The sequence below is a fragment of the Meriones unguiculatus genome, chromosome 4 (assembly GCF_030254825.1).
Source record: "Meriones unguiculatus strain TT.TT164.6M chromosome 4, Bangor_MerUng_6.1, whole genome shotgun sequence".
NCBI lineage: Eukaryota > Metazoa > Chordata > Mammalia > Rodentia > Muridae > Meriones > Meriones unguiculatus.
The window spans coordinates 63,120,784-63,134,575 of record NC_083352.1 but is presented as its reverse complement, the minus strand read 5'-3'; the positions used below and the strand labels follow the sequence as shown (position 1 = coordinate 63,134,575).

Below are 13,792 nucleotides of genomic sequence, written 5' to 3'. Positions count from 1 at the left end.
CCCTGCCTACATGTTCCTGCTTACTTCAGGGTGACCAGCTGGGCCAGTGGTTCTCAGCCTTCCTAATACTGAGACCCATGATCAGTTCTTCATGCTCTGGTGACCCTCAACCATAACATTACTTTGTTGCTACTTCATAATTGTAGTTTTGCTACTGTTATGAGTCATGATATAAATATCTGATATGCAGGGTGTCTGATACATGAACCCCGTGAAATGGTCATTCAGCCCCCAAGGTGGTCATGACCCACTCTGCTTTAGATACAGTGTGATACATACGGGCTGGCCTGGCCTGTGTGTGCAGCTCCAAAGAAACCCTTTGGAGTCATCCAGTCACCCTTTGTTCATGTGTGCACCATTCATCCCTCACTCATTCACTCACTCACATGCTCACTCAGCTTTGTGTCTGAGGCTCACCAGCAGACACCAGGTTGGCATGGCTCTCTAGACAGGTCTTCTGTGTCCTCAGGGAGCACAGTGCAGGGGGAACAGGGTGTGCGGCTTGGGAGCAGGAAGGGGCTACAACAGCAGCTGAGAGGCTTGTGGGCTGTAAGCCAGGGTCGCATCACCGTAAGTGACAGTGTTCAAGAAAGACCCAGAACTCTCTGAAAGCTCTTGACACACAGAATTCAAACAGAACAGGTGCAGGGCGGGTGGCCCAGGAGACATGGGTTTCAGTTGTCCCATCCCTATAGCACGTGGCCAGCCTGCCCACACCATTGTGTGCCAGCACAGCCATACTGCCAGGGCATCGTAGGGGTCAATCTTTTGGACTGAGTGGCTCCAGGGCGACTGGCTTCAGTGTCCAGTGCCCAGCTTCCTCAGAGGTCAGGGTGTACGGTGGGCCCAGGGGCATCACAGGAGAGCAAGGCTTGTTCAGGGTGGGCCTGGGAGCTCTCACCAGGAGGTCAGAGCTGGTTCTGAGGTTCACCCCGCAAACACCCGGCTTCCGTTGTTCCCAGACATAGCAGTAAACACAGTGGCTGTGTACTGCCCTGGTGCCCAGTCTCCAAGAGCCTGTGGCTCTGTCCATGTGTGGAGCAGCATCGTGGAGACACACACTGTGTGTGCACTGCCATTTCTGTCAGCACAGAGCTGGTAGAACACAGGCCCACCTGTGGGACTCGAAGCCCTGGACAAGGTGGGCGGTAGGCGCTTTGTGGCCTCACAATTCTGGCTTGTCTTGCATTTTTAATTGCGCTTACACATGTGGGTGGAATCCCACACAGAGGGTGTGTGGAGCTCAGAGGACAGCTTGCAGAAGTCAGTTCTCTCTGGAACTCAAGGATTGAACTCAGGTCATCAAGCTTGGTAGTTAACATCTTTTCTGTCTGCGCCATCTCGCCAGCCCCTTTCAGTGTTTCATAGCTCCTGGAGGGCTCAGTGAGGAGCTGTGGGTGGGACCAGCTGGTACCCACTGAGAACACAGGCACCTCCCAGTTCAGACCCAGCAGAGGTTCCTAAGAGCCAGGCCCGTTCATCTTCCTCTGGCCTCCACTGTAGCTCACAGGAAACAGCTGTTTACCTGGGCGAGGTGCTCGCTCGGCTGGGCACGCAGCCAGTTGGAGCTCTGTTTCCCCCTCCAATGTCCGAGGCCTCCCCAGGAAGCAAGGGCTGGCGTGGAAGAGGGGTGGGAAGGCTGGGCTGCCAGGAGCTATTCATGAGAACTGAGAACCAGCCCCTATTGTGTACACAGTGTTGGACCCTAGCAACCATCAGGCAGCGCGAGCAGATAGTGCTTTCCCATGTGCCTGACCACTGCGTTCATACAGACATGAGCACTGAGGACCCTGGTTGCTGATGACGTGGGCCATGCCTCCCGAGCTAAGCATCTGCCATTGTCTCCCTACAGCTGACAGAGGCCGGCTCCCGACTCCTAAACAGGGCTGGAGACCAACGGGGGTGCCACTCAGATGTGTGGCTGCACCTGCTGCCCTGGGTTCCCAGGGAGCTGGGCATCTTAGGCAGGACCTCAAGTGCTCTGACTGGGGCTGGAGCATCAGACAACCTCACAGGCCCTGTGGGAGTTGGACCCATACAGTGTCACTAACCAGCTTCCCACCACTGGAAGGCTTCCCAGTAGCCAACACATTTCTGCCAGGCCTCCGCAGGTCTCAGCAGACTGCTTCAGGTAGCCAGCTCCACAAGTTCATGGTCTGGAGCTCCCTCAGGATGTGCTCTTTCACTCCAGGAAGGCCATTGGAGTGAACCGGGGCTGCCTCTTGCAGAGTCTTAGCCACAGGGTCTCGGGACCCTGTTACCTGAATCCACTGGTTGCTGGGTACTCAGTCATTCTGGGGACACTAAGAATGTGTCTCCTGCTGCCTGGTGACAGCTGGTGGCTTTGCTTTTCCAGCTTCAACTGCAGAAGTCCCAATACCTTCAGCTGGGCCCCAGCCGCGGCCAGTACTATGGCGGGTCCCTGCCCAATGTGAACCAGATTGGAAGTGGCAGCATGGACCTCTCGTTCCAGGTGAGCACCCTGTCCTCCCGGCTCTGAGGCTCTTCTAGCTGGCAACTCCAAGTCTTTCTGTCCCAGCTTTGTCCTACTCTGGTCCTACTTCAGCCAGACTCCCAGGTCAGCTGGGTGATCAATAGGAGATGGGCCATGCCCCCCAAATGAAACGTGTTATTATTCCCAGCAATTCACAGAGGCCGGCTTCCCACTCTTCAACACTTCTCTAGTATCCCGGGGCCCAGAAGAAATGGAGCCAGGTTTCCTGAGCTCCAGACTCCTGGAGTCAGCGCGCGCGCACACACACACACACACACACACACCACCGCCCCCCCTTTCCACCCCTCCCCGCCCCTGGCCACTCACAGCACTCAGCAGCAGCTGCACCTGCCAGCAGGCTGTGAGGCCCTGGGAAGAGCTCAGGGCCTTGGGGGCTTGGCTGCAGCCTCCTCACTGATCTGCAAGCCCGGCAGTTCTCAGAAGGAAGCCCCTGCCGCCTGACCCCACTTGTCTGCAGACAGTTCTTGGCAGAGCCGCACACCCTGTGTGGTTCCCTCGGGCCACAGACCGCTGTCAAAATAATGTAGATAAGGGATGGTGTCTTCTCCCCAGACCCCAGTCTTCAGGAAAAGCGTGAGGAGAGGGGTGTAGACAGGGCCCTCCAGCCATCACACACAGTGCTACCAAGGGTCTGGGAGTAACTGTGTCCCCAAGAACTGGCGGGCTTTCATGTCACCCTCTTCTCCCCTACTTCATGATGCAGCGGCTGGTGGGATAGACAACCCGGGCCTGGGCATGCTTGGGATGCTAGCTTGGTCCAGTTCCAGGGATTAGGGGCATACTGAAGTTACTGGCTCTCCGAGTCAGGGGAGCTCCACTTTATCTATCTTTCAGCTCCTCTTCCTTCTACCAGAGCACCCTGCTACCCCCTCACTTAACCCTATGTGGGTATCACAGTGAACTCCTCCATCTAAGGGCACAGGGACCTGGCTGGGCCCACATTTGCCCAGGGTGCACATACCCACCGAACAGAGTGTTGGATTCTTGCATTTTCATGCACTGGATTTTTTGGCTCAGTTACTCGCCCAGCACCAGCCTGTAAGACCTTGACTCCTATGTTGGCACCAAGTGCCCCACAATGTCCCTGTGGCTCCCAGGAAGGTGCCCCCTCCATCTGCCTACCTGGTGTGAATCTGCCTCAGTGCCTCCATATTGGGAGGTGCATAGGGTGCCACTCAAAGTCCCTAAGACTCAAGGTCCTTCTTGGACAGATGCCTGACCTGGGGTATTTTGCAGCAGTTCTAAGCATGTGCCCCAGGCTGCATGGGTCAAGCCCCCAAACGTGCACATGCCCAAGCACTGGACCCCAAATAGGACTGGACGACCGAGCAGCTCTCCCCAGCTGGCCAGCTACAGACAGGAGAACTGGGAGGAGCCTGGAGAAATGGGTGGGGATTAGAAGGCTGGGAAGGAACTAGAGGGCTAGCAGCCTGTGTGCAGGATGGGTCTTTGTTGCTGATGGGGGCAGAGAACTGGGAGGAGCCTGATGTGCAGGGACAGGGTCTAGAGAGATGGGCAGCAGCTGCCTCAGTTTCTCCTCCAGGCTTTTAGATGTCACAGAATGAGGACTGGCTCCTGCCCTCCCTAGGCCCTGGTGGAGGCCATCTTTGAGGTTCACTGCCTCTCTTTGGGTAAAATATAGAGAAGTCTGAGTTCAAGGCCAGCCTGGTCTATAGAATGAGTTCCAGGACAGCCAAGGCTACACAGAGAAATCCTGTCTTGAAAAACAAAAACAAAACAAAAAACAAACAAACAAAAAAAAAAGGTAGGAAAGTACAGAATCATCAGGGTCTTTTTCTAGATCACAGAGAGAATTGGCAGTGGCCACATGGCCAGCCCTAAAGGCAAACAGAAGTGGCTGATCCATCTCAGCCACCACCAGCTTCCTGGAAAGGAAGCCTGTTTAAATATCAGAATGGCTTTTGCTTTCTGCCTGGGGGACAAAAGAACCTAGGGCATGGATAGCAAGGCAGGCATAGGGACAAGACACGTCTAGGGCTGGCACAGGCGACTGAGCTCACCCTAACATGGTGACAGGCTCCTGGCAGCCTTGGGGACTCCAGGGCTTGCCTGCAGCCTTGTGCCAGCCCAGGTGCCGGTAAGAAGCTGCATCCAGCCACGCCACAGCCCCGGAAGGCGCCTGTACTTGGCTCTCAGTGGTGCCTGGCTGAGATGCTGGGGGTGGGAGCGGGAGAGGGGGGCAGGAGAGGGAGTCACAGCCCAATCCAGAGCAGTTCTGGGCCCTGCTGCGATCCTCTGGGGAGCAAGTGCTGGGCCAGGTGGGCCCCGCAGCAGCTCTGGGCTTGAAGCCCTGGGGGCCTCTCTTGGCAGGCCCCTCCAGAGATGACGTAGGTGGGGACAGGAGGCCAGCCAGGCCTGGGGAAAGAGGGTGGAGGCCTGTCTGCACCTGGCCAGCTGGGGAGAGCTGCTCAGTTGTTTGTACCCCTGGCACCCAGGCAAAGCTTGTAGCGCCCTGTCTGGCCCAAGCATGCAGACTACGCTCTGTGTCTCCTGCCCTTCCTGGGAGAGCCCTGCTGACTTTTGCACCCCAGCCCCGTGGCTCAACAAGAGCTTGGAGCTACCAGAGAAGCCTGTGGAGTGGAGTGTGAGTGTGCCCCAGAGCAGAGGTCCTGGAGGGTAGAGCTGGGGCAACCTCTAGCTAGTTGCTTGTGTTTCTGTCCCCCACTCCTTTCTGAACCCCTGTTCCTGACCCATCTTTTTCCCCAGACACCATTTCAGTCCTCAGGCCTGGACACGAGTCGGACCACACGACACCATGGGCTTGTGGACAGAGTATATCGTGAGCGTGGCCGACTGGGCTCCCCACACCGCCGGCCCTTGTCAGTAGACAAGCATGGGCGACAGATATCCTTTTTGCAGAGGATGTGTGTGGGATTGGGAAGGAACAGGGGGACAGGCACACAAGGTTGCCTGTGGACACCAAACTGGGGAGACCTGGAGAGCAGCTAGGATGTGGGAGCAAGACATGAGGTCGGTGGGACAAAGAAGAGTTGAGCCGGCTGCGGGGGTACACGCCTTTCATCCCAACACTCGGGTTGCAGAGGCAGGCAGATATTCATGAGTTTGAGGCCGGACTGGTCTACAAAGTGAGTCCAGGACAGCTGAGGCTAAACAGAGAAACCCTGTCTCGAAAAACAGAGAGAGGGAGGGAGGGAGGGAGGGAGGGAGGGAGGGAGGGAGGGAGGGAGGGAGGGAGGGAGGGAGGGAGGGAAAGAGAGGAGTTAAGGAGAGTGACCACAAGCCACAGGACTAGGCCACAGTGAGTGATCAGTAGGAAGTCTTCAAGGCCTGCAAGAGCTGTGGGGTCTCACAGTCAAGGCAGTATGGACAGAGCCAGGTGCAGGTGGGTGACACCACATATGCAGGCAGCCTCTGTTGTTTGGAGGGTGGATACCTGCCAGAGCCTTTCTTCTAATTTGGCTGCCTCAGCCAGGTCCCCATCACTGTGGCTTTGTGTCGCTCTAACCCCATCCTCAGCTCTGCAGGGTGGAGCTGTCTGCCTGCTCCCTGCTTCTGGCTTCTGAGCCTTTGGTGCTGGGAGAGGTCAGTTGCACTTTGCCTCCCTAGGGCATCTGGGCCCCAGCTTGAGGCCCAGGTCTCCTCTTGGAATGGTTTGGGAGGATGGTGCTGAGTTGTAGGTGAATGGGTCTGGTCCCCCCGGGGAGCCCCTGCACCCACAGCTGCTTCCAGCCAGGCAGGAAACAGCCCTTGCCCTCCTGGCCAGCTCAGGCACATGCTAGCAGCTCCGAGCAGCCTGGCTTCACAGGATGAGCATCAGACCATGACATGGCACAGGGCGGGTCAGAGTACACTTTGAGGTTCCCTTAACTCATGCACGCTGACAGCTGCCCCTACGGCACCGTGTACCTCTCACCGCCCTCGGACACCAGCTGGAGGAGGTCAGTGATGAGGCCACCTGGCCTCTGAGAGCAAGCAGTGTAGATGTTTATCACAGTCGTGTATGGAGATGCAGGGCAGAGTCACAGGAAAGTGACCAAACAAGCAAGATGCTTCCAAAGATCTCAGAAGTCAACTCTGAAATGTGGAGGCCATGGCTTCAGAGCCTCATTTCTCCCTGTTCCTTCTCTTCCTCCTCCTCTTCCCCGCCTTCCTCCTCTTCCTCCTCCCCTTCCTCCGCTCACCCAGCTCTTCCTCTTCCTTCCCCCCCCTTTTCCGTATTTCTTAATTCTTTTTGGAATTGAATAGTCAATGGTGTATCTTGCCTATTTCATTTTTCTTTTGTTCTCTTAATGAGCCTTTCACTTGATAGCTCAGACCCGCAGCAAATCTCCAGGCTGCAGTCGTTCCCGCCTCAAACTTCCGAGAGACTAGGAAGCTCTCAGAGGTTGGCTTCTGCACAGGGCCTGGCATTTTGCCTCCATGGAAGCTGCATTTCAGGCACATTTCTAAGCGGTCTTCGGCAGCCGAGATGCTGATCTGTGGCGAGTACCGTTGCCACACATGAGGATCCTGCTTCCATGCCCAGCACCACAAGGTTGAATCTGTGGGGATTGCTGCCTGTCAGTATTTGCAGGATGTGGGGGTTCCCACTTGTCATTCCAGCATGTGGGAGGCAGGGGCGGGCGGATCTCTGTGATCTACGGGCCAGTCAGGGCTGCACAGTAAGACCCTGCCTCCAAAACAAGGCGCTGCAGAGGCAGCTCAGCAGCCAAGGATGGTGGCTGCTCTTCCAAAGTACCCAGGTTTGAGTGCCAGCACCACATGGTGGCTTACAAGCATCTATAACTCCAGATCCAGGGGTTCTGACACCCTCTTCTGGCCTCCAGAGGGGCTACATGCATTTTACATGCACAGACACACATGCACACGTAAATAAAAATAAAATAAATCTTGAAAAAGAACAGTGTGATAACTGCGCACACGGTGTGGGTGCTCTGTCGCCTGAGGCAGCTGGCCTCTGGGAGGATGTGAAGGTTCTGTGCTGACACTGCACTGTGCATCACAGGGATGTGTCAGGGCTGTGAGTTACATGGCTCAGTGCCCCGTGGATTCCTGAGGGCACGGTCCAGAGATAGTGGCGCTATCTAATGCCTTACTCTGCTACTATTCTCTCTGAAGCAGGCCCTTGTGGACTCAGGCTGCCCTAGATTTGCTGTGTAGCTGGGAATGACCTTTAGCACCACCCTCCAGCATTGCCCCTGGGGGACAGGCCTGGACCACCATGCCCAGTTGATGTGTGAGAGATGAAAACCAAGGCCTATTTGGGCACTTGAGTTATAATCCAGTCCTGTTTTGAGATCGGTTTGACTGGCTGGCCTTGAATTTACAGAGATCTGCCTGTATCAGCCTCCTGAGTGCTGGAATTACAGTTGTGAGCTCCACACGGGGCTTTTAGGGGCTGGGGAGAGCATGTGTGCCACAGCCTCTCAGCTCTCTCCTGCCATATGGGTCCCAGGGCTGACATGGCTTCTCCAGGCAGTCCTCAGATTCCTGGGCTCAAGCACTCCTCTCTCTTCATGGTTGCTGGGACCACACAGATGGATTGCCATCCCTAGCTAACACTCTCAGTTAAAGCAGACCATACTGAGATGGAACTCAGTTGGCAGTGCTCACCTAGCATGCACAAAGTGTGGATTTTACTCCCAGCCCCACATAAACCTGGAGAGAGGATGCAGCAGTTAAAAGAGTACAGGCTGCTCTTCAGAGGACCCGGGTTGATTCCCAGCACCCACGTGGCAGCTCCCAACTGTCTGTTTCTCCAGTTCCAGGGGATCTGGAACCCTCTTCTACCCTCTGTGGACACCAGGTGCTCCCTTGGTGCACAGGCATGCAAAAAGGCAAAATACCCACACACATAGAAAAAAACTAAATAAATCTTTTAAAAGAACACGGCTGGGCATGGAGAGCTGGGCAGTAGGGAGCTTCTTTGGTAAATCGGGCCAAAACACGAGGACCTGAGTTCAAATCCTGTCACCCACATAAACTCAGACACAGTGGTACACATCTGTACTCTCTGGACCACTCCAGATAGGATGCAGAGACCGGAGGGTCCTTGGAGGGGATCAGGCTCGGCAGCCAACAACAAAGGAAGGAGGTGGAAGGGGAGCCTAGCACCAAGGCTATCTTCTGAGCTCCACATGTGTGTCACCTCGTGTGCAAATATGATCACAGCACTTAGGAGGATCACAGTGAGTTTAAGGCCAGCCTGGGCTACATGAGACCCTGCCTCAAGAAACAGCCCTCGGAATAAAAAAAAAAAAAAAACACATCTAAAGAAACTGAAAAAAAAAAAAAAAAAGAAACAGCCCTCGGCTGTAAGCTGTTTTCATGTCAGTTTCATCCACAATAAAATTAAAACACAGAGAGGCCAGACCACTGACCTGGGACCACACAGCTGGTGGACTGACCCACACAGGCTGCCCTAACCCGTAGGGCGCGTCCCGGACCCTTGCGGGGATTAAGACTGTCACATGGGTAGCTTGGGACTGCTCCTATGTCAGCATCTCTGTCTTCCAGGACCAACTCTGACTCTGCCCTGCACCAGAGCACACTGACCCCCCCACAGGCAGAACCCTTCGCAGGCGGGTCCCAGGATGGGCACCACAAGAGAGGTGAGTCAGGGGTTCAGTGTTTCTGCTAGGCTCGGGCAGCTCAGCCTGTAGCCCCCACACCCCAGGAGCTCACTAGCCTGTGTGGACTAATGTTTGGAGGAAGAATCAGACTTGACAGTTGTCTCAGGGACTCTCCCAGGCAGGGCTACCAGAGTTGGGTGCTGGAGAAGGCGTACGTTTTCTGTGAGCAGAACTGGCCCTGTACGAGGCACGCTGGCTGTATTCTGGGCCAGGGCTTGGCCCTGGCATTGGCGGCTATGCCTGTGACTGCTTGGGCAGTAGGAAGTTGGCAAGCACATGCAGAGGGGATTTGTTAACTCACACGGTAGCTGACGATAGACTCCAGCTCCAGGAACCACTTGATCCAGGATTCCAACTCTATGGCCCAGGCCTAGCCAGGTAACCCTGTATGAGAAAGGGGCCCTCTTCAACCCAGGTTTGGGGCTAGCTTCCTCACCAGCTCTGCACACAGCCCTGTAGCTGAGGCTGTGCCCCCAGTCCTGGGCCCCCACGTGACAGCTAGATTTCAATATAGCTCTTCCATCAATTGTTGTGGTGGGACAGGAATGTGGGTTCTGTGAGGCTAGGTTCAGCAAACCCACCCCAGGTCTGACCCAGCCTTAGACAGCAAGTCATCCTCATGCCTTTGAGGCCCCACTGCTGGGGGGGGGGCTCTGTGTGGCAGTTCACAGGGTCAGGGAGCCTCTCCTGGTTAAAGGACTCATGCTGGGGGCAGGGGCTGCGTGGCAGGCAGCCAGGGCTGTGAGCCCAAAACCCTGCCTACAGTGTAGGATGGTCAGATAGACAGTGCTGAGACCTGAGGGCTCTCTTCAAATAGGGTGTCTGGGATGCCCATGAGCTCTGTCAGGAGCCTTGGGTGAGGTTCTGTGCACAGGATCCAGCCAGCCTTGATATGGGAAGACCCATGTCACCTGTCCCTACGCCCCTAGAGGGACCAAGGAGGTACAGGGTGGAGGTTTCCCTGGCTGCCTCCTGGCACCCCGACCTGCTCTCCATGAAGTTCTTTCCCATCTGCCATCATTTCTCCTGGCCCTTGAAGTCACAAGGCAAGAAATGAAACCAGCAAAAGTCAAAAGACATGGGGCTTAGGGACAATATTTGTTGAGCATGTGTGGGGCCCAGTATCCGTCCCCAGCACGGCAAAATAAAACAAAGACTAAAATTGGGCTTCAGGCATGGCTGGTTCCAGGGCATCAGTGTTTCATCCTGCAGGCTTCCCACCAGGCCCCAAGCTCTCCAGTCCCACCCACTGGCCTAGCCTGAGGTCCCTTCTGACATCTCTGCTCACTCTCAAGCACCCAATTTAATGAATTGCTGAGGAAATTCGTTAAATTTCAGATAGCATTAACACTAGGGTCAGAACCTATCCTCAGTGTGGGAGACCCAAGCCTGGCCCAGCTCCTGGCTGGCGGCATTGCTGAGTGATGGCAGGTGCTGACAGGGCAGCAGGTGGCAGGGGAAGGGTCTCGGATACTCTGCTGACATGTACAGCCAAGGCCTCCAGAGAGGTGGGGGGGGCGGGGCAGCATTCTGCACAGTGTTGGCCCCTGGCTCCAGATGCCATCTTGGCTTCTTTGCACCATGCAGCCCGCTGGTGTTCCTTGTACAGGGTTTTCTTGTTAGCTAAGGCCCCTTTCACAGCGTAGGAGAACACTTAAGCTTGCCGTTAGGCCCACGCTGTCAGCAGGGTCATGTGTGGTCATGTCGTCCTGACTCTTCTCTCCCCTTTCACCCAGTCTTATTGCTCACTGTCCCAGGAATGGAGGAGACAGGGTCCGAGACAGACAAGACCCTCTCTAAGCAGTCTTGGGACTCAAAGAAGGTAAGAGCTGCTGGGTGGGCCAACCGTTTTTCTCCATGTGCTTTTCAAACCTCGCCTGGGAATGAGCAGGTGGCATGTTGAGGGGGAACCTTGCTCCACCTTCCCGGCAGCCAAGCCTTGACATCAACAGCAGGCCTGTCAAGCTGCCCAGAGACACCTGCAAGTACTGAAGTCTGTGGCCAGGCAGGGTAGTGACGCACACAGGCCTCATCCCGGCTGCGGCTACGGCAGCCCACACCCTGACCCAGGAGGGGCTGAGGTTCAGGCGGTAGAGCAAGGCCTTGCTTCAGACTGCAAGTGGAAGCAGAAGAGTCAAGGGCCCAGCAGGCGAAGGTGCTTGCCGCCAAGCCCGATGGCCTCACTCTCATTCCTAGGAGCCACACGGTAGGAGAGAGCCAACACCCTCAAGTTGTTCTGTGACCTCCACATGCTTGTCACAGCACGAGGATGCCAGACCCCTCACCTGTACACACAAGTTGTTCTGTGACCTCCACATGCTTGTCACAGCACGAGGATGCCAGACCCCTCACCTGTACAGAAGGAAATGTGTTTTTAAAAGGAAAAGGTAGGGCTGGAGAGATGGCTCAGCTCTTAAGAGCGCTGGCTGCTCTTGCAGAGGGCCCAGGTTTGGTCCCCAGTACCCAGAAGGTAACTCACAGCCATCTGTGACTTTAGTTCCAAGGGATCCAGTGCCCTCTTCTGACTTTAGAGGTACCAGGTATAGAGGGCACACAGTTAGACATGCAGCCAAAGTACACGCCAAACAAGGTTTTAAAAATAGGCAGGGCAGTGTTGGTGCATGTCTTTAATTCCAGCACTCTGGAGGTAGAGGCAAATGGACCTTAGGCAGATCTCCGTGAGTTCAAGGTCAGCCTGGTCTACATAAAAAGTTTCAGAACAGCCAGAGCTACACAGAGAAACCTTATCTCAAACCAAAAATTAAAAACGGAAAAAAAAAAAAAAAAAAAAAAAAAAACTGAATTCTTTTCCATCCAGAATTCTAACCATCCAGATGCAGCTCTAAACTCTTGGTGCAGTTTCAGAAGCAGGGTGGGTGCGGCCTGTCAGGTGCTGCTCACCTCAGCAGTCAGAGGGCTGAGGCAGTGCAAGCAGGGCTCACAGCCAGCCTGGGCTACATGAGAGTGTGCCACAGTAAAAATATTAAAAAGAATGAGCATATATATTCAAAGAGCCTGGGGGCTTTTTATGTAGAAGAAAGCTGTGAGAGTCTCAGAGTCCATGAATGCTTGGCTTTTTTTTTAAATTACATTTTAAAAAATATATTGTGTACATGAATGTGTGTGTGTGTGTGTGTGTGCGTGTGCGCAAGCGAGCGCACTCGCGCATAAGCATGTGCTTACGTGTTTGTGCCCTGGCAAGTGTGTGGAGGAGAGGGGACAGCTGTAGGAGTCAGTGTCTCTCCTGCCATGTATGTCCTGGGAATCCAACTCAGACCATCAGCCTATGTGGCAAGCTCTTCTACTAGCTGAGCTGTAGTGTTGGCCCCAGAAGGCCTTTTCAAATCTTCCTTGGGCCAGCAAAAGCCCCATAACATAGCAAGTGTTTACTCTGGGGATCTGTCAAGACTGCTGGTCACAAGCCACCCTCAGGGAAGCCCCCAGCAGCTGCCTGCCTGTCTTACATATCTCTGGTCTGCTCCAGCCCAGAGCACTGCCCCCAGAGAACCAGGGTCTCAGAGCCCACAGCCCCTGCCTGCCAACATCATAAGGCTGCCTGTCCTGTGTCTCCACCCACATAGGCCAGAGACCCCCAGGCAGCCTGGCCCCCAGTGCTGCAGCCTAGAGCTGGGCTTGGGGCTACAAAGACCTTGGGTGACCACACAGAAGGGCAGCTACAGGATCTGGGGACGATGTGGGAAAACCCCTCCTTACAGCCCCGGCTCTGCCCCTGCACTGCACTGCTGCTGAGTGTCCTGGACAGGGAAGGGAAGAACAGCCCTGGGCGCAGCACACAGGCAGCTATGCCTACCACCTACCATCTGCTCTCTTTCAGACGGGTTCCAGGCCCAAGTCCTGTGAGGTCCCTGGAATCAAGTAAGTCAGCTGGGCCCCCCCCACACACCCCTCTGCTCCCCAAGGCCTGCACCTGTTGGCAGGGGCGACAATGAGCATGCCACCAGAGGGTACCAAGGAGATCCTATGTGACAGGGGTGTCACTTGATGGCAGGCATGATTCCTCTTCCTCCGGGGGTCCTGTATGCTCCTGGCTTACTGAAGGGTCTTTTGTATCCACTGATTCCCTAGGCTCCTCCCGTCCTACTACAGTTGTCCTGGGGTGGCATGGCTGGCCCACTAGTCACTGTCCCCAGACCTCATGTCCTGCCCCCCATGTGGCCTTCCCCAGCATCTTCCCATCTGCAGACCAGGAGAACACGACAGCCCTGATGCCTGCTACCCACAACACAGGTGGCTCCCTCCCTGACCTCACCAATGTCCACTTCCCCTCTCCACTGCCGACGCCACTGGACCCTGAGGAGCCCTCATTCCCTGTGCTCACCAGCTCCAGCAGCACTGGCAGCCTCGCACATCTCGGTGTCGGCAGCGCAGGCCAGGGTAAGGCCCCGTCTGCCCCAACCTGGCAGCACCGCTGGAGTGGGGGCTTCATGGGGCTGTGTCTAGAGGTGGCACACCCGCCCCCAGGGCCCCAGAGGCCTGTGCAGAGGGTAGGAAGGTGGGTGTTGCCTCCGGGGATCAGGCCGTGGCTTTAGGGCTGTGCTGTGCAACTCTCAGCCTCAGGGAGTCAGGAAGGAGTCCTAAACCCTGGTCTGTTTGTGACAGTTCAGCTTGGCCCTTCCAACCCCACTTTTTTTTTTTTTTTTTT

General features: G+C 55.5%; 1 protein-coding gene across 5 annotated transcripts in view; it reads left to right on the top strand.

The window, feature by feature from the left end:
* The window catches only part of Crtc1 (CREB regulated transcription coactivator 1), a 52,370-nt gene that overhangs the window by 22,132 nt on the left and 16,446 nt on the right, over positions 1-13,792 (top strand). For 4 of the 5 annotated variants that reach the window (XM_060381924.1, XM_021638064.2, XM_060381923.1 and 1 more), the window contains exons 2-8: positions 2,357-2,473; positions 5,243-5,380; positions 6,374-6,435; positions 9,014-9,108; positions 10,866-10,951; positions 12,965-13,005; positions 13,316-13,524. In XM_060381924.1, the coding sequence (XP_060237907.1) occupies positions 2,357-2,473; positions 5,243-5,380; positions 6,374-6,435; positions 9,014-9,108; positions 10,866-10,951; positions 12,965-13,005; positions 13,316-13,524 (748 nt within the window). Of the gene's footprint in view, positions 1-2,356; positions 2,474-5,242; positions 5,381-6,373; positions 6,436-9,013; positions 9,109-10,865; positions 10,952-12,964; positions 13,006-13,315; positions 13,525-13,792 lie in introns of those variants that run through there. The other variant, XM_060381925.1, reaches the window with a different exon arrangement.